The sequence below is a fragment of the Argiope bruennichi genome, chromosome X2 (assembly GCF_947563725.1).
Source record: "Argiope bruennichi chromosome X2, qqArgBrue1.1, whole genome shotgun sequence".
NCBI classification, from domain to species: Eukaryota; Metazoa; Arthropoda; class Arachnida; order Araneae; family Araneidae; genus Argiope; species Argiope bruennichi.
This window is the reverse complement of record NC_079163.1, coordinates 94,813,303-94,841,016: the sequence shown is the minus strand read 5'-3', so window position 1 is coordinate 94,841,016 and position 27,714 is coordinate 94,813,303. Positions and strand designations below refer to the sequence as shown.

At 27.5% G+C, this 27,714-nt stretch overlaps 1 protein-coding gene across 5 annotated transcripts in view; it reads left to right on the top strand.

Annotated features, from left to right (window-relative positions):
• The window catches only part of LOC129960610 (glutamate receptor-interacting protein 2-like), a 223,371-nt gene that overhangs the window by 194,155 nt on the left and 1,502 nt on the right, over positions 1-27,714 (top strand). For all 5 annotated transcript variants that reach the window (XM_056074134.1, XM_056074135.1, XM_056074139.1 and 2 more), the window contains 17 exons: positions 744-809; positions 1,400-1,471; positions 4,763-4,826; positions 7,149-7,294; positions 7,706-7,865; positions 9,230-9,375; positions 9,462-9,606; positions 12,695-12,876; positions 14,340-14,546; positions 16,072-16,255; positions 19,249-19,466; positions 20,180-20,395; positions 21,187-21,331; positions 22,593-22,738; positions 25,728-25,756; positions 25,906-26,044; positions 26,444-27,129. In XM_056074134.1, coding sequence (XP_055930109.1) covers positions 744-809; positions 1,400-1,471; positions 4,763-4,826; positions 7,149-7,294; positions 7,706-7,865; positions 9,230-9,375; positions 9,462-9,606; positions 12,695-12,876; positions 14,340-14,546; positions 16,072-16,255; positions 19,249-19,466; positions 20,180-20,395; positions 21,187-21,331; positions 22,593-22,738; positions 25,728-25,756; positions 25,906-26,044; positions 26,444-27,129 — 2,951 coding nt within the window. The remainder of the gene's footprint in view (positions 1-743; positions 810-1,399; positions 1,472-4,762; positions 4,827-7,148; positions 7,295-7,705; positions 7,866-9,229; positions 9,376-9,461; positions 9,607-12,694; positions 12,877-14,339; positions 14,547-16,071; positions 16,256-19,248; positions 19,467-20,179; positions 20,396-21,186; positions 21,332-22,592; positions 22,739-25,727; positions 25,757-25,905; positions 26,045-26,443; positions 27,130-27,714) is intronic.

Here is a 27,714-nt window from a genome sequence, read left to right as displayed (position 1 = left end):
TACTTTTTACTGCAGATTATTTAACTATGATCTATACTTGTTCTAGTATTATTTAGCTATGTTCAATACATGAACCATTATTGCTGTTGACATTTTCTTCGACATGAAAATAGCTATATCATATGCTGATCGCTGGAGTATTTTTTTTCTCCAAAAAATTCATTTGAATAATAAATTCCGAAACAGGTTAAAATTTTTGTCGTTGTGTATAGCCTTTACGTCTTCCATGCCTTAGGAGCATTATGAGACATCAAACATTTTTCTATAAAGATGTCTTCGTTTGTCAAAAAGTTCTTATGAACAAAGGGACAGGCAGGTAACTCACATTTTTCAAAGAAAGGTTTCCGAAATATTTCGGATAATTTATTTACCTTATGTTATTATAAGTTTGCATGTTAACATTAGAGTTATCACTCTAATGTTAACATGCAAACATAAGGATTAAATTATTTTAGAATTAAATACTAATTGGGCATCAAAATAATTTCGTATAACATTTATTATCAAAACATAGCAAATGTTTCATTAAAGCGCCAAATATCTAGTTCTTTCTTTTTCTTTTCAGTAGTAAGCACTATTGAACATAGGTTTCAATTTTAGGTGATTTACTTTATCCCTGTTTATGGTTTCGTCGGTAATTTAATTTCAACTTAGTTTAAGTGCCTGGATTTATTTTATAATGCATTGAAGGTTCTTTTTGATAATTTTAGTGATATTTTCCTTAATTTAAAAATTTTTTATAGGTGAAACATTCTACAATAAGAATAATTTGGACCAAATTGAAGAGAATCGCACAGATGCAATCAGCGGTAAGTCACACAGTGAAAGCAACCCTTTTTCTTTATTTGTAATATACAGGATGTTTCAAAAGTTTGGAAAAGCTTTCAGACTTAATAATTTACAACTAATGAAGATAAACCAGTGCCATTTGCATTGAAAAGATAGAAATGAAATAGGATTTTTTTTGTAAATACATTAGAATTCATTAATCGCACAGTTACCAGTTTATACTATCAGATGTTTCTGCAGTTGATGGAGTGATGTCTTTTCATAGAATAAGAAATTTGTTGTAATAAGGATTTATTGATGCTCAGTGTATCGTACGGCATTCAGGAGCTTAATTTTCAGACGAGAAACCATACTTTTCGCAACATTAAGCACGATTTTAATGGTATAACAGAACATTATATGTCATCGTTAAATTTTTATTCCAAGGCAAAAATTTCGGTTTCAAATGCATCCTTTCTGATAAAATAGCATTTTTCTATTTTCATTTGCAAGTTATTATTTTTTAAAGTTGCTCGTAATTTATGAAGCATCTATATTTTAATTACATAAATGCATTTACATTTTATTACTATAAAAGTCATAAATGCATTTATATTTTTTTTTCTTATAGATGATAAACGAGATACTCTAATTGTGGAATTGGAGAAAAAGGATGGAATGACTCTGGGATTAATTATTTCAGGTACTGAATGCATTCTAACAAAAATAAACACCACAGGAGATAAAATGGAGATATATTTATAATTTAAAATGTATTGGAAGAGTTCACTCTTAAATACAGATGATAGTAAATTATTTTTACTTCTAAAATTAAGATTTATACAATTTGAATGTTGTTAAATCATTTTTATTTATAGGAGTGCATGCTAAAAATATGTACATATTCACTTTCAGTATTTGATTTTTTTATTAACACAATAATCACCATGCAAAGTAAATGCCAGTAATATATTCGTTCAGGCTATATGATTCACATATGCTTTATGTGAAATTTGTTTATTTGGCCGTAGCTCAAGCACGGTTCATGCTGGCCATACGAATATATAATAATTAATAAAGTGTAGTCTACTGAATTAAATAAGCTGGTTAGCCTTAAGTTTAGGACACTTTTTCCTTCCACTTTTATTAATGGTATATCTCTATTTGCTGAGCTATTTGATGGAGAATTCGGATTTGTATTAATACTTGGATTTGATCACCCTCTTCATCATTAATATCTTGAAAATGGCACTTTTCCTTCTTGTAATTATACCTGATTCTTCAAAAATATACGTAAAATTATATATTGAACTAAAATTTCTATTACGGATATTTACACACTGCATTACTTTGCTTTGTACTGTGTTGTTACTAGAATGCAACAAAAAATTAACTAGAACAAACACGTTTGTATTTTGAATCGTGTGCGCTTCGCCCAGTCTGCGTAACTGTTTTGATCTAGAAGACCACGTAAGATACCCTTCAGCCTCCAGTTCAATATATATATATATATATATAAAATATAATTTTGCAAAAAATAATTTTGTCAATAATTTTATAAATTTTGCACGTATAATGCGTCAGTTGCTTCCCTTGCCTCAATTGTTTTTTTTTTTTTTTTTTTTTTTTTTTTTTTGTTTAGAAATTAGCATGTAAAAACTTTTTTTGAACTTTATGAAAAATTATATTTCTTTTAATTGTGATAATGATAGCTTTTATAGAAAGTAAATATTATGTCTTTTGACTGCATTTATCATTCCCCCCTTTTTGTTTCTTAAAGAATGAGGGACTCTTGTTACGATGTTAAATTAATTTAAACGATGAATAGAAAACGAATTAAGAATATGATCGCAAATAATCAATATGGATTTTAAAGAATTAAAATGCACGAATAATAAAATAGCTATAAAATATACCTTCTCAATTAATGCTCTAAAATGTAGAAAGCATTTCTTAAAGTCAAAAATCTAGAGATCAACAAATATCGTAAACGCGTGAGGGTTTGATAGAAATATTTTGAAATTTTAATACCCTTTATAATATGCTTTAAGTTTTAAGGACTGTTTGAGAGTTTTATTTATTTTTCTATTCAGTGCAGCTTAATTTTCTTATCGGATTGGGTTCAACGCCTAACGCTTTTACAGTTTTTGCTTTGCTCTCCAGATGTTTGATTAAATATATATATATATATATATATATATATATATATATATATATATATATATATATTGCATTTTAGTACACTAATAAGACCGTATTTTTAAAGGAATTTTTATGGCGGATTGTGATGAGCGAGGATAGAACCTGGGACCTTGTGGTTCGCAGTCCAGTAACATGACCATGATACAAAAGCAATTGCTCGTGCAGCGTAGTTGTTTACTGGCTTATATACTATTCACCACACTTTTATTTTTATTATTTTAATTTATTGTATGCGAAGAGAAAGTATTGTATTCGTCAAGAAATTCGAACTCTAGATTTTGATAAATCTTTACATATCAAACCCTCCTGAGTCCAAAAAAACACATTTTCTGATTTGTCTGCCCATGAATACGATAACACAAAAACGCTTTAAGATTAATGGGTGAAATTTCATATTTTGGTCTACACTACATTTGTATATTTCTGTCGAATTTTGAATGAAATTCATTCACAGGAAGTCTGTCTGTCCGAATATAAGTTAATACTATTAACAACAAAATGAACAAAACTACATGGATAAAATTCAGTATATAGATTTGGTATCTAAAGTTTAGATATGTGTCGAATTTTGAACCAAATCTGTCTTGGGGGTTGACCATCTGTCGGTCTGTATTTTCACAAGCATGTAAATGCAATAACTCAAAGACGCAGTGACTTAAATATATTGAATTTGGTATGAAATTTCATGACTATAATTGTAGTTCTGTGTCGAATTTTGTTTCAATCGTTTGGAAAAAAGGTATCCAAAATACACATTCGGTTATCTGGTTATTGTGTATTGTTAGACTCTGGCAAGCGGTTAATAATGCACAAATAGAGAGTACACGAGAAAGTCTCGATGATATTTTAATATGTTTTATAATTCATTAAGAAATTTTATAATCAATTTTAGGGCAAAAGATTCACTACCGAATGACGACTGACAATTAAGTTCTGAAAATATTAAAATATTGCACTATTATCGGAAATTTACTACTCTACATAATTTGAAAAGTCTAGCACATCAGAAAGCGAATGAAAAGTCTATTACAGAATTCAATTTTTGGATATATGAAAGAAATGAAGTTAAATAAAACTATATAAAAACTGCGTAAATAGTCAGAAATTTTCTGAGATTTGTGTTACGATATTTAAAATATAAGATATTTTCCTGCTTTTTAAAGTGACTTATGTGTTTACGAAATTAAAATTTCTGTTCAAAAGCACTTTTATTAATGTATTAAGTAGCAAATTTTTAAAAATGTTAATTACTTTTGTCTTTAAATATATCATATCATCTCTTTATAAAATAATCAGAAATTCTTCTAAAGGTGGCACCACGGGAAAGGAAACAGAATTTGATTTAATTAGTGATTAGCTGATAATGAAGTTCTGAAAGTGTTAAAATATGATATTGTCGTCAAGAGCACGCAAGTGCACTGTTTCAAACAGTATAATTTCAAACCTATGATTCATTTATAAGTGAATGAAAAATCAGTTATAAAACTCCATCTGAGCAAATATAAAAGAAGTCAATTGGAAAAAAATAATTAAAAAGAAAAATTCTACTTTGAAAGGGAATGAAACTTCTGCAAATTCTACTATGTGTCCGTCAAAAGTGTTTTTCCAACACAATCATAGTTACTTTTTAAATTTACTATGAGTTTTGAAAGCTCTTTAAATCTTTATATTTGTTTGCTATGTTGTAAGATATTAGTTTGCTTGTTCATTTGAGATATTTATAACAAGATTTTATTTGACTCTTAGCTGCCTTGTCATTAATCTATTTTAACGTCTTTTTAATTATTTGTAGGTGGAATTGATAAGAACTCCAGACCGAAGATCTCAAATTTAAGGCCTGGCAGTATAGCTTACAGGTATGCGAAGATATCTAAATCACGTGTATCTTCGTAAATAATTTTAAATCATTTTTCAGAAACTAGGAAATAATTTTCTGCAAAATTACCTCATTAGAATAGAACAATTTCTTTAGTTTGATCAATGCTGAAGTTATTCAGTTTTCATTTTCGTATTTTTATTAATATTATTAATTTGTTTATATTGAAGTTTCGGCACTGGCATGTAGCAGGATGATAATTATAATCAAATCTTTTCAAATTATAGAAGAATATTTCATGTGTCAATATACTGTGCATGTGCTATAAATATTTTTAGACTAATGTTTATTGAGTATTAAGCTGAATATATGCCAATATATTCAGTTAATTAATAAAAGTTCAGTTCAATTTAGAACTTAATAATATTTCGAATATAATTTTATTATTTTTGCTTTGTATAATAAGGATAGGACAAAACCGATGTACTTAAAATTAACCGCGAAATCTATTTTAAAGCAGTCTAATAAAAACGAATTATCTCGTATTTTGCAGTTGAGTTCATTTGATTCTCCTTAAAAGTTTTAATGGCCGTGACATTTTCTTCCGTAATATTTTCAAATTTCGTTACCACTTTGAATTACCACATAGTGTAAAAGTGGTAACTATAACCTTCTTTAAGTAAAATGGATAAGTATAACAAATAAATAATAAAAGTGTTCATACATATTGTGGTGCTGAATATGTATATTTATATTATTATACAATATGAAATCATGATATTAATCGATCAAAAAGCTATAACCATAATCATAAATACTATTGACATTGAATTATTATCGGGCAGAAATCTCAAATTAATACGTCTTATATGTTGTTAGGCGCAAATGAAAAGTTAATATTAAGAAATTGCACATTAAACTGTTGTATTAAATTGTTTTTTTATGCTAATGGCGTCATTTCCTTTATTAATTAATTATTTATCTAATCTTTATGATGAGAGGTGGCAAGCTTATTGTGTTGGTTGTAATTAATTTGTTAAAGAAGTAATGTAATCAATAAATTGAATACAGTGCCATCTAATTTAATATATCACCTGCTATTATACTTTACGTTATTTGAGACAAAAATTCTTCCATGACTTTTAATAATAGTGAAAGAAATTGTTTAATTAACCTTCATGCTGATCTTCTCTATGCTTCAGTGTTTTTAACCAAAATTTGTTGTACTTATACATTTTACTTAAAGAAGGCTATAGTTATCATATAGCAAATTAGTTACCTGGTATAAATGTCAGATGGGAGAAAATAAATAAATTATTTAATATTAAATACAAACGAGCACGTGAGGACGTGTATTTTTTTAAAGATATATATTATTTTTAGAGTAAAAAATACTTTTATGTAAAATAATATAATGCATTAAGTCCTAACTTCGTCCTTAACTTTTAAAATTAAATTGATAATTTCGCTTTAGCTTTTCAAACGTTTGTTAAATTACAGATTAAATCAAACATTTTTAAAACTTTCATAAAACTGATTTTTTTTCCTTAAATTATTAATAATTTTTTAAATGATACAAAATTTGATTAAGCAATGCGAATGACATTTCGGACGTTGATAAATAAAATTATTTTAATTATTTAGAATGCATTAATTCAAAACGGGTGGCACTCTCAACAAATATGTACTCAACAAATATACACAAAATGTAGTTTTTAATTAATAAAAAATTAACTATTAAAATCTAATTTAGCGTAATCTGCACGAAAAATTTCGTTCTGTTTATAATACTTGTGAACAAAGTTTGAAAAAAATGTATTCCGTGGTTTAGTTTTATACAGCGCACAATTTTTTTGAATTTCAATTTTATTTATACGGATTTTGATGTATTAAATTTGCATATTTTGTAATATATTTCATGGAACACATAAGTATTCTTTTAAACAGTAATTACAGAGTAATAGCAGGTGTTATGTGCATTACGAATGCAGCATTTACAGACTCCGTATATTTTGTTCCTTTTATATTGATTAATAGCTTTGCATTAATTTCCCTCAAAACTGCTAACTGATTTTAAGAGGATGAAATTTGACTATCTAATGCCTGGTTCAATTTTAAGCGTAATAATTTTGATTGATAGTCCATTAAAAAGAAATAAAAAGTCGTTTTAAAGGGAGAAAATGCAATTTTTTATGAACTTGTTTGTAAAAGTTATTAGGCATATAAAATCTACCAAATATAACAAAATTAAGTTATATATGCTATTGAAATATAAGAAAATTAATATTGACTTAATTATTTTTTTTATATAAAAACTGAAATTGTAAAAATATAACTGATTTAATTTTTTAAAATTTTTTAGATGTGATGCCTTGGATGTTGGTGATTACATTATCTCTGTAAATGGTATTCGAACAAGTAAACTAAGACACGAAGAAATTGTTAATCTACTAAAAAATGCTGGAAGTAAAGTTACTTTAGAGATAGAATATGAGACACCTGTTCTATGTGAGTAATTGGCTCTTATTTTGAAATTTAGTTTTAATTAAGATTGTTTTCTATAATTCAGTAAAAAGATCAGATATATACCATGGCATGCATGGATTGTAGCCATGGGTGCACTGTAATTTGTATTCCAATGATGCAAAAAGCAAATTCAGCTGGAAAATTTGCCTTTTAAAAAATTTATTTTTAATAATTTTATTGTGAAATTAAATTATTCAATAGAAATTTACTTGATTGGTACTTCATCTATGTGCAAAATTTCATTTTGAAAGATTTGATACTTGATAATTTGTACTTGATGATTTTCGTCACTGTTTGAATTGCAACGATGCTTTAGATTTAATTACTTTCGATCTTTATGTATTTTTTAAAAAAAGTTTTCCGTTTAATTTTATTAAATATTTTTTTTAACAGTCAACAATACTTCTCATTATAATTCTAAAGTAATCCAAGTAAAGCTGGAGAAAGAGAAAGACAGTTTTGGCTTTACTTTGAGAAGTGGTCCATATAATGACAGATTGAAATCTAGACCTTTGATCATAACTGACATCAAATTTGGGGGCCCAGCGCACAGGTAATGTTTTCATTTTTTTCTTTTGAGTAAAAAATGTAGAATTGAATTAATTCTACGTATTGTAATTTTTGGAGCATTTTACAGAAATTTTACATGATCCATATTAAAACCGCATTTCTCATAACTATTATTTGATATTTGGGTTTTAAAACTGTTAGTAAAAATTGTATATTCTAGCTTGTTGATAGTGTATTATCAAAGAACTTCGAAAATAGTATAGCTTCAGGAAGTTATCTGTTTATTGATTATATTTTTATATTCCTTTTTTTAAATTTATTTTCTGATATAGTGGATCAACCTCATTTTTCGTACTGTTCAGCTCCTCTGAAATATGAATATGCTCCTCGCATTTATCTTCTTCTATTATTAAATCAACTGTGTGTATACACTATATGTTTTCTTGGTCTTTTACATTGCACTTTGTGTTGAATTATAATTTATAGAAAAAAAAAAACTGTAAGTTTGGATGACTTCCAGATACTTAATTACTACTTTAGAAAGAAAAAAAGAAGCTTCTATCCTATTATTAAAATACATGTCAACATAAGTGTTAATGTTAAATACATATCCATGTATTTCCATTTCAGAAAGAAGTAAATATTTTTAAATGTGGATTATTCATATTTTCTGCTTTTGTGTGTATATGCATTTATAAAAGATTATTAATAAGTAAACAGTTTTAAGCTGGCATTTTCTTAATGAACATGGTAAAATATAATGATAAAAATGTTTTTAGAAATTAATGAATTCTCCAAAGATTTTGTTACACCCATTTTATTTTTGTTTTAACATCTAGAACTTAAATACTAAAAAAAAAAAAAAAAAAAAAAAAAAAAAATCCTTTGAAGCATTATTATTCTTAATATTACAAGCACAAGAGCTATTTTCAGTTTTAGGTTTATGACTTGAAGTTCTCTAAATACATCTATTCCATGCAGTTGTTTCAATTAGAGTATCCATATTGAAGAATATAATTTGCTTTTGCGAATAATTTATAGAATCTTATTATTTCAGAATGAGGTGGTTTTCTTTTTTATATTGATAAATATTCAGTACACATATATTGAAATAAATATATAAATAATTTAAAAATAATAGATAATATATAAAAATATTTAGCTTTGTTTAGGATTAGTTGAACTGAAAATATTTCTTTTCATGTTAAAAAAAAGTCTTCAAATCATTTGTGAAAATTGCAGAAAATAAATATCTAAAGAAAATGAAATGTAGTGTTTCGACTAATATTTTTGAAGTTTGTTTATATTATTAGCTGTATGTATTTAATTTTAGTGTACATGTTTTCCTACTTTATGTTTGTACTACTGGTGTTAAAAATATGTTTTATATTCACACTCTTTTCACAGGACTGGTGTTTTAAAAACTTGCGATAGAATTTTGGCTGTAGATGGAGTAAATCTTTCTTCTGCAAGTTTAACAGAAGCTTTGCAATTATTGAAACAGGTTAAGCAGAGTGCAATCATCACTGTAGAATATGATGTCCAGTTGCTTGGTTTGTACTGTAAACTTAATTTAATTTTTAGTTGAGAATTCTCGAAGGTAGAATAAAAGATTTATGAGTTCTCACCATTTTGATAGATGCCGTAAAAAATGCGTCCGGTCCGCTATTGGTAGAAATCGATAAAGCTCCTGGCAGTCTTTTGGGACTTACTTTATCATGCCTTTCTGTACCTGAACATGCTATAGTGATTGAAAGTATTCGTCAAGCAAGTATTGCCGAAAGGTAAATCTGTATATAAATTGTTGATATACTCTAATTATTCTTTGTACCAACTTTGTTTAGCCATGTTGTTTGGTTGTGTCTAGTTTATTTGGGCACTTCTGAAATTGTAACCTGATGAAACATTTAATCTATCTGACATGCAATAGCTTTTTTTTTCACTTTTTCAAACATACTCAGTCTTTCATCTTTGTATCAAAATAATTTATTGAAACAAAACTTACTTATTGGTTATTAAGACTAAAAATAAACCGTTGGATCCATAATGGAGGTCCATCAAAAATGAAGGAATATAAATTGCAATAATATACCAATTGTAAATGGAAATTAGATAAATGGAACAAATTATATATCTAAACACAGATTTGCAAAACTTAAAAAAATTAATTGGAAAGGTATAGTATTTTAAAAAGATAACTACTGAATTTGTGCACTGTTATTTTTAGCCACTGTGGAGCAAAAGTAAAAATGCTTTCATTTAAATTAAAGCTTAAAATAAAATAAACAAAACATGTATCTAGCATTGAAATTAAACCGAATAAAAATTACAAAGAAATATCTAATAGTTAAACATAATTATATTACTTAGAACGATTCTTCTTTCATATTCATTGGATGTAAATGCAATGGAAGGCCGAATTTGGTTGTACATCATTCTCATGTGCAGGTAAATCAGCAGCGCACTTTAGCACTGTATTTCTACCCTTCAGCTACCAATGTTTAAAATTAATAATAGTTCTTGAGATACATGTATGAAGTCATATTTTGATAACCTGCAAAATTTGTTTAAAGTGAACTTGGTTAAAGATACCTTAAAAATTTTAAAAATAGCTCCTTTGTGGCAAAATAAGCCTTCTTTCATTATCGTAAATGTTGAATAATAATTTCGTTTAATTTATTAATACCATTGACGGATAGTAAATAGCATGCTATAGTTTAGAATTGTTTTGCAATGCATTATTACACTGCTATCATCTATAAGAAATATGTTAATGACTTATGTATGATGTTCGTAAAATAAATACCATTGCCATTAATTTCATTTTAACTTTATCAGGTCTGTTAAATTCCGAAAAAAATCGCTGCGATGCAGACGTTTTTATAAGTTTGCTTTAACTTGATCTAATAGTTTCTGTTCGACATTATCAGCAAACAAATTTTACATTATATTCTTTTATTTGAGATTTGATTTTAATAAACTGAGTATTGGAAATTTCCAAAATTAGAAACTGGAAATTAATTAATTTGTGAGCTTAACTGTGGTCATTTTAGGCAGTTTTTAACTGAGGTTTTTAAAATTGAAATAACAGGATTGCGATGGGACTGGAAATCAGGGATAAGTCAAGGAATTTTTTTCGATATGATAAAATAAGAGAAAAATCTTGGAAAATGTGAAAAAAAAAAAAAAATCAGGGAAAATTGCAGATCAGATCATTTCACTTCCAAAATTTGTGCGATCGGCTATTTGATTGAATCACTTCTGTGCATCCGAAGCCTAATGTCGTCAAAATGATTATAGCAACTGCAACCGAGATATCTTTCTAGGATATGGAATTTCATTATGATATGAAGAGAAATAATCTGATGTATGTGTTTTACAACAACTTTAATGAAATTTCGGGAAGATCGATTTTCACTCTACAAAGAAGAGAGGAGGTTAATAATTTTTGTTCGACCTGCTGTTGCAGCCTTAAAATGATGCTATATCATTGTTAAAAACAATAATATTTTCTTATGGCAACGGTATCGTAGAGAGAGAATTTTCAATCAGTTAAGATTGTTTATGGGAAAATATGAAAGAACAAACACTCATTGCAAGATTAATAGTTTATGATAGCATTCAAGCAAATGGTGGAATAAGTATCGAAACAATTGATTATAATTGCGGAGAATTCACAAGCCAAATATAAAGAGTAGAAAGAGAAGAATGGAAAGAAAGTAAGGGAAAATCTGAAAAGAAAAAGGGGTAAACAGAGAATCAGTTTAAATAATTAATAGCATAATAATAAAAATTCTTGAGGCAGCTCAGAAAGAGAGTTTAAGAGTTGAGAAAGAAATTGCAGCCTTAACCCCCCGCCCCCTCCCAAAGAAAAATTTTTTTTTTTAATTAACTGGTTAATAGTACTGGTTATTTTAAACCAAGTGTTTTTATTAGTGTCTTAATAATAAATATTTTAATTTTCAATTTAATAATTATTATTTGTAATTTTTTGCATTTTAAGTGTAATAGGCAAGCAATTGTTATTTGTGACTGGAATTATTTACTGCAAATTAGTATCTTATGTCTAGCATTATTTGAAATATTAAATGAATATAATGGCTTTTATATTATTTTATAAAATCATCAGCTTTTGATTAGAGCAATTAATTTATTATTTGTTAAAGAAAAACGATTTGGGAAAGATTTTGACAGTTTCTATTGTTTAAAAGTTTGCTAAAATGTATATTATTAGGTACATATAATTATACAATTTTTATACTTATTCTGCAACATGTTGTACAAAGAGCTCTAATTAGTTGATGAGAATTTAAAAATATTAAGCAAAAATCAGAAAAACTTTTCCGTGATATAACTTGTGTTGCAAGAGTAGTTTTAATGTTTTTTAAGAATTTTTATGCTGTTTTAGAAGCTAAGTAGTTTGTTAAAATTTCCAGTATTTTATACGTAAAAAAATGTAATATACTGTTTTAATAGTTTTTTAGTATGCTCATTCCATTTTTAAAAAAATTAAATTTCATAAATATATTTTTAATGGTTAAATAATTCATTAAATTGCTTTTAATAATGTATATTGTACAAGTACAGTGATTCTGAGTAGGGAAAAAGGCTGGACACTAATATAATGATTAGCCATATGTCGGAGAGATGTTGCATGTTTAATCAGGGAAATTTTTTTCTCATTTTCTGTAGCCGTCCTGAGTAAGTGTATTGTTATATTTTTTTTTATTGCAGCCTTTTTATGAAGGTTTATATTTCGTATGTAAATTTAACAAGTTATTCTTTATTTCAAAACCGTCTTATTTGTTTACTTTGGTGAATTCACAATGCTGTGGATTAGCTATTTATCTGAAGTTTTAAATTTTATTGCAGATGCGGTGCTCTTCATGTTGGTGACCATGTCTTAGCAATCAATGGCATTAAATTAGATATGTTGACCTCAGCTGAAGCGATGGAATTATTGAGATCCTCTGCTGGAGATACTGTTAAACTGGAGATATTGCCTGTTAGTCAAATAGCGTTGCGTTCAGGGCCAGATTCTGCTGCAAAACGAGGTTATTATTAATTTCATTTAATTTAGTTTTGCCTATTATCAGTGGTATATCCAGCTGAACTTTTTCCTTATGCAAAGTGCTTCAATGTAACTGTCGTTTTCAATAATGCAGTGGTTAACACATTGTGTAATTTTGAATAGGAATATAAGAGATTGTAAAAAAAAAAAACCCCGAGAGATTGAATTAGACAGAAAATGATGCTACTGAATAGCCTATACAGAATAAGTTTTTTGAAAATTCTCTCTCTTATTATATTAGAGTTGACAGCAAGAAATGGATGCTATTGCCTTTTTTCAGATTGTTTTTACTTTTAAGTTAATGAAATTTTAACGAATGGTTATTTATCTTTTTGGCTATATGGCTAATGATGCAATAATTTATCTTTGGAAAGCTGCATATTTCCATCGCCCTCTTGCCGATATTCAGAAAATTTATTTTTCTTTTTCAAAATATTTTTTTGTTTCCATTCTGAGAGGCAATAATTTTATGCAAAAGGCTTTGCCATTTGCCAATCGCTTTCAGTTGCAGATACATGTGTTAAAGTCGATTACCACTCAGTTGACTCTCCTTCCCCTTCCAACATAAATAAAAAGTGAAAAGTAGTCTTAGGTAGTTATATATTCGTCTCATGTTTATAAATTGATAGTTTTCTTGGCGAAGTGAAATTTGTAATAAAATAAAGTGATATTTTCTCTCTACTGAATTTATAATATGAGGTTCACATGTAATATTAAAGCTAAAAGTAGATTGTATTGAATTGATTGAATGTATATGTTATGAAATTCATCTACATTTCTTTTGTTTTTAATCAACTTTCTGGATATCAATAAATAAATGTTTTTTGGAAAAAAAAATACTGTCAGGCGCGTTTTTAGATCTTGATTGTGATGACTTAGTATCCCATATTTTTATTAATAAAGCAAAATTGATCATATGTTGAATATTTTTCTTTTCATTTTATTATAATTCAGGAAATTTCTCATTTAATACCGAGTGTATGAACGCCTGCATTAATAAATAGTAAGAACTTCTCTTTTTGTATAAATATATTTCTGTTCTGTGCAACACTGCTCGTTTCTGAAATGACGAGCTTTTCGTTATATGTTTGATATCTTTTTTTAAATCACAATTATTTATCGCGTAATGAAATAAACTTCTTTCTTGTATATTTTATCACGCAATCAATTGTTCACTTATATGCTTTAAAAAAAGTTTCAGCCTCAAATAAGTAAATAGGTTAACTTGTAAGGAGCTTAAATTTAAGTCGTTCTTTCATACTAAACCATTTTAATAGACGAAAAAAATTGTTTCAAAATCATATCGCGTGATGTATAATATAATTCACTAGATATTAAGTATTTAATTTTTAAACTTTTAGTTGTTATTTCGTTATTTGTATATTAGTACATATTTAGCTGAATTTTTAATTATATTGGAATTGATGTTAAAATGTTCTTTTTTAGATATCATGTCTACTCATTATTCTGCTGCAAGAACTAGTTTCGGTAACAACTCTTATAACACATTATCATCTGTTGGCGAAATATCTTTGAGTTCTGGTTGTCCATATGCTTCTATTACACCCCCATTTGTTTTAAAAAGGAATTATGATCTACCTACAAATGGATGCAATTCAGCTTTTGATTCAATTGCCCAATATTCTTTTGATGGTAAGTTTCAATAATATGCCTACAGTTCTTAATAAAATGCTATTTTCTTTGTTCCTTTTCCTTTCCATGAAACCACTTGTCAGTATTGTAAAATTAAAATGTCTGGTTATGTTCCCTTGTCTTTTTATATATTCATAAGTAACAGAATAATCAAAATAAATAAAAAAATTCAAGTATCTGCTATTAGAAATTCATTATTGTCACTTTAATTTTGTATTTTTTTAACTTTTCGTTTTTAGCCTTTAATGTCATTCAGAGTGTAGAATAATCACCAGTTTAAATATACCGGCTTTTTTGCATATTGAATTCGGATTTTGTAATTTTTAAAAAAATATTTTCTCTTCATTTTGTAGTAGACCTTATTGTTTTAATTAGCTTAACTACCTTTTTAGTTAAAGTCATTATTGAGTTTAACTTAAATAAAAATGAGTTATATTTTTGATATACTAATTTTACTGTATAATTTTTAATTGCAAAAATTTGCAATATCTTAACAGTAGTAGTGTTTATGTATGTTTTGTCTTTGTAATTATTGTTATTTGTGTAATTGAAGCTCATTTCAAATTTGCATGTTATATTATGATTCAAACTGAAGTGTTATATAAGTATATTTGTCTTTTCATGCCTTATCTAGATATGGATTTGTTTTAAATCCAGGTAATTATTTTCTTATTCAGTTTTTGTTTTCAATGTCATTAATGACATTTGCTGTGTGAAAGAATTTGGAATGATCGTAATGACAGTCAATAGTTAACTGATATGGATAGAAATTTACTTGAGTTACCTGAGTGCATTTGCAATCCGAATTATAATTAGTACAATTTTTAACATTGTAAAACTATTTACTATGCACATTGTAAATTCTCTGAAAGAAAGAATAGAGAAAGGAAAAGAAGAAATGAGAGAAATTTTGGGAAGCATTTAAAATTGAAATGATAGCCAGTGTTAACAAAAAATAAGAAGGATTCAAAGTTAGATATAAAATCCCACGAGAATATCCCAATAAAAAAAGCAAGATTAGCGGGGGAGGGGATATGATAAATAAAATACCTATATGCCATTATTGCTGAGGGTAATTTTGTTATATTTTAAATTCCGTGCTGTTTCTTGTTCTTTGAATTTTTTTGACATAAAATATCAAGCGGGAAGAAATATGTAATCAAACTCTCAATTTTATTTGCATAGCAGTTAATTTCACTGAAAACTTATCTAAAAACCTAGTAACCAACAGTTTTCTAGTATGTTTTAAAATCAAAGTGGTATGTATATTTATTTTAAGGATTAATTTCGTTCCAATATTAAATTTTGGGTAATATAAGTTAATTTATAAGTCTTGCAACAGAAATTTTTCTAGAAAGGAGCATTTTTTTAAAAATTCTCAGAAGAAATATTTTTTATAAATATCAACAAGTAAGTCTGTAGAGCAAGATAAATAAAATACTTGTATGGATGTACTTTTTCAAATTATGTATATATTAAGAAATAATTTTGTATTAGGTGATATATGTTGGCTTTGATTTTTCAGCATCTTTTAATCCCAGCTCTTGCCCGAATTCCGCAACTGTAGCCCGTGCTGATAGAACAGAAGTGATTCTACATGCCGATCACAAAGGATTTGGATTTCATATCTATGGGCCATCACATTCGTCGGACATTTTAACTACTCCTCCAGTTATTAACTGCATTGATCAAGGAAGTCCAGCTGAAAGGTTAACTACTGCTTATTTTTCTTAATTTTGACATTCTTAATTTATTTCATGCATTTACTGTAGAAAAAGTATCAGCATAGAGTGAAAAGAAATAATTGTCACCCTCCCTAAAAACCTAAATTATTCCCTGTTATTAGTTTACTTAAAAAAATAGAATATGAAAAAATATAGAATATGAAATATATAATATGAATAAAAATATTATTAGAATATAGAATAAAAATATAGAATATGAATATATGGAATATGAAAAAAATAGCATTTGAAAAGTATACGATTTGACAAGGCAACTAAAATAAAGCTTTTAATTTGCAAAATCAACTGTCCCTCCCTCATCTTGGCTTGCAATCTTAAAATTTGACTATAACATTCCTCAGTGGAGTCTTCTAGCACAAAATTAGCTACATGCATTTAAACCTATTCTGTAAAAGTAGAGTTCCTTGAGAAATCGGAAAAGTGACATTGTTTTAATGCTGTTGTGCGTCGGGCTTATTAGATTTCTCCATCGCTATCTATTCGTAGAAAAATAGGCTTCTGCATGTGCACACTTATTGTTTCTTATCTGTTTCCCACATTTTAGTCGAAATGTTAGATTTTTAATTATTAATATTTGTATTACTTTCAAATAACTTTCATTGCTCTGGATAGTGGTTGGTAGTATCTGAGCTTTATCTTTTCTTTGTTATAATTCTATAAGTGTTCTCAAAACCTCATTAAAACAATAATGCTTTTTTTAACCATGATTTTACTTTAGATACAATCTGTAATTACTTGCTTATTTTCACAAATTCTTTTAACTATTACCAATAATTTTGACTTAATTGTATTTTAGAGGATATAAATATTAATTCAACTGTAAGACTAGAGGATCATGAACAAAGAGTACTCAAAATTTGTATTTAAAATTGAAAATATTCAACTTAAGCTGTCAACAACGGCAATTGAGTTCAGCTCGATATGAAGAATATTTGCACCTCGGGAATTTAACTTTGGATACTAGATAAGGAGTGAGTGCAAATGCGACTGATCGCAAGTGCCACTATCCCATTTTTTGGAAACTGCTAATTTACCAAAATCCTTAAAAAAAAAAAAAAAAAAAAAAAAAAAAAACCACCTTATTTTCCGAAAAATATTTTTGGAATTGGTTTCATTTTTGAGCATTCAGATTTCAATGTTATACTGAATCATATCTCTCTCTAAAATACGGACTACTTATCACACTTTTGATAATTTGCTTAAATCGAAGCACTTTTGAAAAGAATTTAGACCTAATATTGTAGTGCATTTTGACTTCATGATAGTCCTGGGTATTTTTCTTGAGATTTGGATTAATGAAACGTAGGGTGCTAATTTCAATAATTCATTTAGTACTTTTAGGGGAAAGAAAAAAAATTAGATTATAGTGGTTTTTGTTTATCCCACTATAAGGTCAATTTTGAAAACTGAGAACACCAAAGAACGTAACTTCAAACTATGTATGATTTGTGATTTCCATGGTTATCTAATCTGAAAAATGTACCTCTAAAGTTTGTTAGAAATCAGTGATGTGTTTAGAAGATCAGTGTTATGATTTATTTTTCTCTTAATCATATCCTCTTTTATTCGATGCTATTTATTTGACCGTGGATTAACTATGCTTACTAAAAGTGAGAAACGTTCGAAGACATTCAAAGCCAACGGTATTCACAATACAGACATTTTTGTATACCTGTTTTTACGGGAACACATTCGTCAAATTGACGGGTATCCCTAACCAAATGTATTAAAAAAAAACCCTTAAAAACAATTACAAACTTAATACGTTGATTAAATATGTTAGGATTGCATTCATAAACACAAACTAATATAAACTTTTACTGTACAAACATTTATTCAGCACATTTTTGCAGTCATATTCAGCTGTGCATTTTCCTCAAACGTTCTTTTCACATTTCATATGAATACTTTCACTTCTATTTTTATTAAAATAGCGGATTTGACACTATTTGCATAGTTGAGAACTGCTAACGGATGGAAGAGAAATCTTTGATTCTATTTCTTTGTTTTCGTCTACAAATTCTTCGTCCCATTGGATCATGAAATCTTTTGAGGATATTCTTGCATGAGTGGACACTAGTCATTTATGAGTGCCAAATCCAAAATATTATTTTAAAAAAACCACAAAGAAGTTTACCAGAAGGACCCTGTTTTTACACTTTATTTGAGCTCCATTTGGCCGACTACATCTACGCCAAATTGGATCTTATTATAAAATCTATTTGTTTCCGGGACAATTTTGGCATTAGTCAATGCCACAAATATATGTTAGTAATAATACTTTTACTTGTGATTTACTCTGGTAGATTCTGTTGTCTAATTTGATAATGTAGTGAAGAAAACAGAGTTATTGTATCGTTGCATACTTCTGTATATTTCTAAATCTTTTACTTAGTATTTATTTTCTAATTAATTTTACATTTGTTCCCAGAAAAATAATTTCATGGAAAAACCCGGTTTAACTGTGAAACTAGCTTACCCATCCTTTTGATGGGTATCCATAGAAAAATAGGTATACATTGTACATGATTCCGAAATTATTGGACTGACAAGAAACAAAATTTGGACGTATATTCTTTTTATTATACCAATAATTGTCAGCATAAATTGAAAAAAAGATAATAGTAATAATTTTTGTAATTTTGCTCACGAAGTTCGAAATACGTCAAACTGATGTATCTCATGAATCTAATGACGAATTCTCTGTTTGATAATACCACACAGATATGATGTGGTGAGTGAAGAAATCTGAAATTTTCAATTTTTAGTAATTCTAATGCTTGGTGGTAGTTGAAGCGTTAATCTGGGGGAAGTGGAATTCCAAAATCTTTCACACTTTTTAGTTATTATTACTTCACACATTCAGTTATTAGGTTATCTAAATATTTTCACATTTGAAATGAATATTTATGTTTAGTCATCTTGTTTTAGTGATTTATTTTATTCAATGTTTTCAGATCAGGTGTGCTGCTAGTAGGCGATAGAGTGTTAGCAATAAATGGTGACAGTACTGAAGGAATGTCAATAGAGAGAATCACAAACATGATTGCTAATTCTCATCCACGAATTTCCCTTATAACTGAATTTGATGTCGCTGAAGCAGTCGTACCAAGTAGCGGCATTTTTGTTGTAAAATTAGCTAAAAAGGGCGCAGATCTGGGTATATCCTTAACAGGTAATGAAAAAGCTATAAGTATTTTAATTCGAATGTTATTAGATTTGAATTTCAGAAGTGATTTTTACTTATACACTTAAACTCATACAATTTATTTAGTGATGTGTAATATATTATTTAGTTGCATAAATGTTAAATAATTTTGGTTTGTAAATTAAGTAGTTTATTAATCTTTTAGGTTAAATTGTTTTAAGGGTTCATAGATTGATTGATTGGCCTATTCTAATCGCCCAAGAGCCAGAAACGATCGTACTATGCCAATTGACTTCATAAATGTGAAAGTGCAAATTCTCAATATTTGATTCATCATTTAACTCTTTTTATATATTCTGTTTCTTAATTCACAATTAAAATCTTTTCCATATTGTTTTGTTGCTTTATCCCCCCCCCCCATTGTAATATATCTCTGTGCCAGATTTCGTGAACACAGTGAACATCATCACAGTAAATAGTTCATCTGTTTTCGCAGATTTTATATTTGTGAGCTTATTTTTGGACATGAATGTATAATTAGTTGTTTCTGATATATAATATTATTTTTTAACTTAATTTTAAATTATTGCACTTCGAAAGCGGGTTCAGTTGTTTAAAATGAGCATAAAGGATTTATTTTCAATAATTTGATCATTTGTTTGATATAGAATTTTGATGTATGTTATAGTATTTGCATGTTTTGAATTTTATTTATCTTGCATCTTTTTTTTTTTTAATAGCGCCAAGAAATAGGCAGTATGGGGAACCTCTGATTATTGCAGATGTTCAGAAAGGAAGTATTGCTCATCGCACTGGCACAATTCAGCCAGGAGACAAATTACTTGCCATTAATTCTCTCAGAACTGAAAACTTGACTGTTGAAGATTCAACCGCTATTTTACATACGTGTACTGATATAGTAAAATTGCGGATTCGTAAAGATGAAACATTTTCAGGTATAGCTGCTCCATTGAATTGTTTTTCATATATTATTGCATAATAAATCATTATTATATAGAATGATTCTGTTTAAAAGCAATATAATATATTTTTTAATCCATCTGTTGTCAAGGTGATCGAATAATATACTTTTATTTTATGCAATGAATAAAATAATAAAATTAGCATAAATTGTTAATTGAGATTTTATACTAATTCTAAATGAAGAGGTTTAGAAGAATTAAAGTGGCAAAGAATATTTTGTCTTCAGAAATCTTGTGGAAGCTTCAAGTTCTTTTATGAATGAACATAAAAATTCAGTGCAAAAGATCCTATTAATGATATGGATGCCATATTTTCTTTTCAGAAAGTGAATTAATACTTATGAGGGGGAAAAAATGTTAAAATTTTTTATTACTGTTGTTCTCTGGCACGGTACACATAATATACAATCTGAAATCTTAATGTTTAGAGTTTTGCTAAAATATTATGCTATCCAAAAGTGAAGCGTGAAAGTTTATTATGAATTTGGAATATTTAAAGCTTATTTGGAAGTTTCAGAAATTGAAAAAATAAAAAAAATTCTTTTGGTTTTTAATTCGTATGTATTTTGATGAAATTGTGTTTGTATGTGGCATTTGATACTTTTGTATTTTGTGCAACAGAAAGTTAGTTGGGACGATACAGAAGCTTAAAATAAGTATTGTAAGTTCAGTTGAGTTTTAGTGGCAGTTATAAAAATGTAAAATATGGTTTTCTAAAATGTTAAAACTCGATAAATTTTTAAAAATAAATTTTATAATTTTAGAAGATCCTGATACTACTTGCGCCATAGTGTATACTGTTGAGCTTGTTAGACATGGTGGCCCATTAGGTATAACTGTGTCTGGTACTAAAGAGCCTTTCGATCCCATTTTTATATCTGGTCTCACTGAAAATGGATTAGCAGAGAGGTACTACATGTCACATATTTTTAAATAATTCAGTTGACATTTAGAAATGTCGAGTTACTTTACAATTTCAATTATTTTATAAAATGATTAATTGCTTTAGTTTTATTTATCTTTAAAAATTGTTTGCATTTATTCCAGAAGATTTTTTGTAGGAATGTGCACTATAATTTTTAAGGAAATTATTGTAATATAATGGACTTGTATTTAGTAATATATGTAGTAAGATGCCGTTATATTCAGTAACATCTACTGTAACAATTTCATAATACTTTAGAAAAATATCCTTTTGTATTAATAATAATTTAATCCGTCTTTTCTATGCTTACTATTGAATTTACTATAATAGTTTTAAAATATCCTGATCTATTTTTTAATTTGCTGATTACATTCTTTACTAAGAATATTTCTCTTTTCATTTTTCAAGATTATGATAAATAATGGACATAAATACAAGGGATTTATTTTGTCATATTCATTTTAAACTCTTAGAGAGATTATTAATTGAGTGAATATTTTTTCTTTTTCTTTTTTACTTTCCTATCTGGAATGTAATTTGGTTAACAGAATAATTGCCATAAAATGAAGGAATCAATTGGCTAGATTGCAATGAAAGGAACATAATACTGTTATTGACTGCAGTTGCCCTGTTTATTTTAATATTTGCACAGTATAGTTTATGATTTGGTTTTACAATTATAGCTTAATTTTTAAGATGATACATTTAAAACTTTTCGCCTTATCAAATAATCCAAAAATTGTGTAGCTCATGTGTATTTGTGCTGCTGGAGACTGAGTTATAAATTTGCTTCTATGTTTTATGAATACTATTCTGTATTTAAATATTTTTTTCGTCCATGCTTTTATTTTTGATGTAATTCTTTTTAGTGTCGAATAAGGTTGTTCGTTTTCTGTTCTATTAAATTTATTTTGAAACATTATTTTATTCATTATTTTAATGAAGGGTGAAAAATTAAAAAAGAATAAAAGCAATTTTATTGTTTATTATAACCAAATAACTGTACTAATATTTTAAAAGTGTGTAATTTTCATTCTTGCTATTCACACAAATACCACACTACCAACTTTTAATTAAAATATAATGAATATAACTGTCCAATTTTTTTTATCTCATGTTGCATTAAAATTTAAAATTCAGATCAATCTCTAGAAAATTTTTTCTATTATTTTAATGACGCATTAACATTGTTTCCTTAAACCTGTGATATTGAATATTATTTTGATACTCTTGTATTTCTTTCAGAACTGGCGCTTTGCATGTAGGTGATCGTATTTTGGCCATCAATGGGCATAGTTTAAGGGGAAAAACTTTAAATGAGGCTATCTGTATTTTACAAACATGTGGGGATACAGTTACCTTGAAAATCTCTAAGTGTCCTTGCGCAGAAAGTAAGTATCTTGATTTTTTTTTTCTTTTCAGATCAAACATTAAACTAATCTGTATCTTGATTTGGCAAAGATTTTTAACAGATTAATCAAAGATTTTCAACAGTCAATAAACCTTTTCACATCCTTTTCAAAGTCCGATATACCACAGAAATTATCGTTTTGTTAAATAGTTTAACAAAGATCGATCTGGTGAACGTAATGACATTATAATTAACAATACCGAGCTCACGGAAAGAAAAATCTCCTCAAAAGTTTCTAGGTTTTTGAGGTTCCGGTGAAAATTTCAACTGCTGCATGATGTGGGCAAAAATTCGTGTTTTGATTTTTATTACACTTCGTTCGTTTAAACCTCTTATTCGAAAATTAGTAACAGAACGAATTTTCGATCGAGTGCAATTATCTAGCTACACCTTGTTAAGAGTCCTTGTGCTTCGAAGTTGCTCGTGCATGTGAAGAAAAATTCTTAAGGGAACTCGAGTGCCTACATCGATAGACATTTCATCGCTCGAATGTTTTATTTTTCTCGTGTTAACCGTCAAAATGACTTTTTTGTAAATTTCAGTTGAGAGCAGTGAGCTCGAGTTTGTTCAATGGCAGTCACTATCGAAGGTGTATCTAAAATGGTTTTTAAAAGATTCAGTTAAATTTACTAATGAATAAAAAAGGCGGGGAATATAAATAAAATTCCTGTTGTAAATGTGTGATTTATTTTTAAAAAAATGTCCTCTGACGTTGAAATTTCAATCTTTTATTTGCTCAAACAGATTCCCATTCCTTCATTGTGGCCTACACAAAATTTCATAACTTTCTGAACAATAGTCTATAACTGAACAATAGTTTCGTCTATAAACTACTTGAAAAAACGGTCGTTTAATTATGGACACTGTGTATTTCACAATATTTTATATTTCAATATGAAACGAGACGTTATATAACCGCAAATTAGTTATTTAAACCAATCTTAATAACAAAAAAGAGAAACTGCATTAAAATGAATATTTTAGAACAAAATAGTTAGGCTTTTAAGAAACATGTCTAATAATGTGTTGCATCATTTCAGATTGCTATTGCTTAGTGCTCGGTTTATGGTTAAAATAATCGAAATACATTTTAATGATTTAAGTCCAATGAAAAACTTTCCTTTATTTCTTGTCACTGTCTCTAAACAATTGTCTTTTTAAAAATGAAAATATTCATCTTTCAAAAAGTTGTATATTACGTATTATTTTTCCTGCCGAGAACTGTTTGGTTAAGTTATTCTACCTATTCATGATTACTTCATGCAGAAGAAAATAAAAGTGTAATTTTCTCTATCTTTACTAAATGAAATTTACTGAATTAAATTAATTTTCTTTAAGTATCTTGTATGTTATTTTTTGTACTTTTTATTTATTTATTTAAATATACTTAACATGATTTTCAGAATGATGCAATTCATATTAGAAAATAAATTATCCTTGCGAAATCTTTCTAAGTAAGATATTTTGCATTCTGGATCCAAATTATTTTTAAATCTCATGTGTCATCTTTTATGAATATTATCTTCTGAATTTTAATTTCTGTTTATTATGCATTTTAATCTGATTTATAAAGAATTAATTAAAAAAACTGAAAATATTTTATTTGATTAATTAATTTTTTGATTTACTTGATTATAAATCAAGATTAATTTGTCTGTGCTTATTTTAACAAATGAAATGTATGTGCATTATGAAGTTTTTTAACTCTTCGGCTATGGATTTTAACTCCATTTAAAACTATGTTCCATTAATAATCAAAGGGTTAAAATGAATTTGTGATTTTTTAAAAACATCAAATTGAAATCAGATGCTATTTTCTCTCTCTCTCTCTCTATATATATATATATAAACACTCAAAGTAATATTTCATCCACTGTTTTAATATTCTGATCAACATTTCGAATTATGCTTGGATATAATTGAACATTAATACTTTTAGCTATGGCTCTTTTAGAAATAATTTTTAGATAATTTTATTTTTCATTTATATTTTCAGATTTACTTATTTTATTATCCGAAGGTTTCTTAGTTTTAGTGATTGCTTAAAAAATGATTCTACTTAATTTTAAAATTTGAAGTGAAAGTAATGTATTGTAATATAGTTGAATATATTATTCATTATAGGACAATAGATTGAATCATTTATGCCCATTTCTTAAGCAATATTTTGCTAAACATGTGCCAACAAGGTTTTAATCATACATTTTTTTATATGAAGTGAAATGTTTTGCATAAAGCTTGAATAGTGGCTCCTGAAATCATTTTAATGAAACTATAAGTTTTGGTCAAAAATTAATAAAACAAATAATATTATCTAGAAATGAATTACTTTCAAATCCCTTTCAGAATGTGATGATCAAAATTAGCATAAATACTAGCGAATGACGAGTAATTTAAATTTGTATTATGACAAGCATGAATCGATTTCTATTTTTGTTATTTTATCCATTTTTGCTATCAGCATTTTTTCCCTAGAAGTGTGGACATGCGTGTTTTCCAGCAAGTTTAGTAATAAATGTTTTTTGCTTAATCCTCCCCAGTCCTAATTACTATTTGTTTTTACAAAAGGTAAGTGTTGAAAAAAATTGGAAATGTTTTGTATCTAAAATTATTCATTTAACCCAATTAATTAATTGAAAATATTCATTTGTTTCCTTATCATGTTGTCATCTAAAAGCATATAAGTGCAACCTGAGAGAAAGTAATGCCATCTGTTGATTATTAAAATCAGATCACTTCCATGGTGCCATTTGACATGATTGCTCAGAAAGAGTTAAGCACTGCATGAAAGTAATAAAATTTTTGTAGAAGATAATTTGAAATATATCTTCTTTTCGTGATATAAATCACTTTTAATTATTTTGTTTAGTGATACTAAATCTTCTCTAAAATACTTTTGCTTGAATTTTGTTTTGTCACTATTTTTACACTCTCTCTCTTTTTTTCCCCCATCTCTCCTTCGCCTACAGAGCCAGAAGATGCAAATACTAAAATGAAGGTATTTGATTATTAATAATTTTTCTTTAAACACCGAAAATTAAAATGTTTTAAATTACATGTTTACATTTAAATGCTTTAAATTACATGTTTACATTTAAATGCTTTAAATTACATTTGTTTAACATTTTCTTTTTAAAATTATAACAGGGTATACATTGCATGCCAGATAATCACATGAAGACTTTTTCAACTCCCTTATCAAGTGTTGACAGTGCTGTTGATTCTTGGGATAGCTGTAATCCAAGATTAGTCCCTGACGTTACACATACTGAAAGTGATGAATATAGTAAGTACCACAGTCATCATCTTATTATACATTTTGAGTTTGGAAGTTCAACCATTTTATATGGTTATTATCACTTTGTGATGAGAAATGAAATTTCAGTTATAAAACAATTGATTTTTTGCTTTTTAATCATGTAGAGTACCTTTTCTTATGTCTTCTTGTTCTTTTAAAAATATATTATAAAATATAAGCTTAATTGATTAGTAATGCTTTTATTTTGTAGATTTTTTATAACATAGAGCAAAGAAGTTCCAAAAATTTTGCTATGAAATCATATCTATAATTTATGTGTTTACTTTTTTCTTCTTCGCAAAAGATTACCATGTTTATGAACATATACTTTTTTTAAAAATCTTTCTATTAATTCTGCTTTTTATATAAGCATGTTTTCCATTGCAGGTCAATCAAGTAATCACAACATTGTTTCGATTTCTTATCCAAACACTTTGGAACAGACAAAATATAAGACGACTGAGAGGGATAACAGGCAGATTTTTTGCGAACAAAAAAATCCAAGACGAAATAGTTATTCAGGAAATCTGTCTGTGCCATCAGAGGACGAGAAAGAGAGTTGGCATAAAGTTTTAGAAGATTTGCAGACTTGCGGCGAGTCTCGACTTCTTCGTCAACTTGAAGAAAGTATTTTAGGGCACGAAAAGAGTCCAGATGAAGAAAGGACCACTCAAGGAGAAGATGCGGAAAACAATTTAAAATGTTCTACGGATACTTTGTCTGAAAATAATTTGCTTGAGTTGAATTCTCAAATTGAACAACTTAATGTTGGTTTCGAAAATAATGGAAGCTTTCCAGACGTGATAAGTCAATTTAAACAAAATGAATGCAATTTCAGACATAGTATGTGTAATGATAATCCTAGCTTTTATTGCAATCCTTCCTCATCATTTGCAGCTCCACTACCTATTGAAATTCAAAAAGTAACTCTATTCAAAGATCCAGTCTATGAAGATTTTGGTTTTAGTTTATCTGATGGAAAATATGAAAGTGGAGTTTATATCAACAGTATTCGTCCTGGTGGGCCAGCTGACATTAGTGGTTTGATCAAGCCTCTCGATAGAATATTACAAGTAATTTTTTATCTGTCATTTTATTCAAAACAAAATTATTTGCATGTTATGTCTACGTATAAGAGCTAATAAAATGCATCCATTACATTTGATTTTCAGACAGATTCTAACGTTAGTGGTTAGGGATTTTGCATCTATTAATTTTTAAACTGTTAATTGTAGTATTTTTATTAAAATTTAACTTTTAATTAATTTAAAAAATGTATTTTTGAAAAATTCTCTAGTAAATGTAGTCTCAGTCATGCTTTATATACTGTTTAATTGTGCTTTCTACATTCTAATACTTTCTATAAAAATATAAAAATTGAATCATCAGAAATTAAATCATCTGGAGGTTTGCAAAACCAGATCTTTCTAAATTTGATTGATAATTAGCAATGCTTATCTGATTTTTTAAAATTCTCATATGTACTTTATATCTGCTTTTTATTAACTTTGATGCAAAAATAACAGTATAGCATTAAATTAATATTTTGATTCACAAAAGTGTATAATAGTTATCCTTCTAGATCCTACAAAATTAAGTCTTCATTATCGCATTTTAAAGCAAGTTAATTTGCAGGCAATGAAAGAGAAAAGCATTGA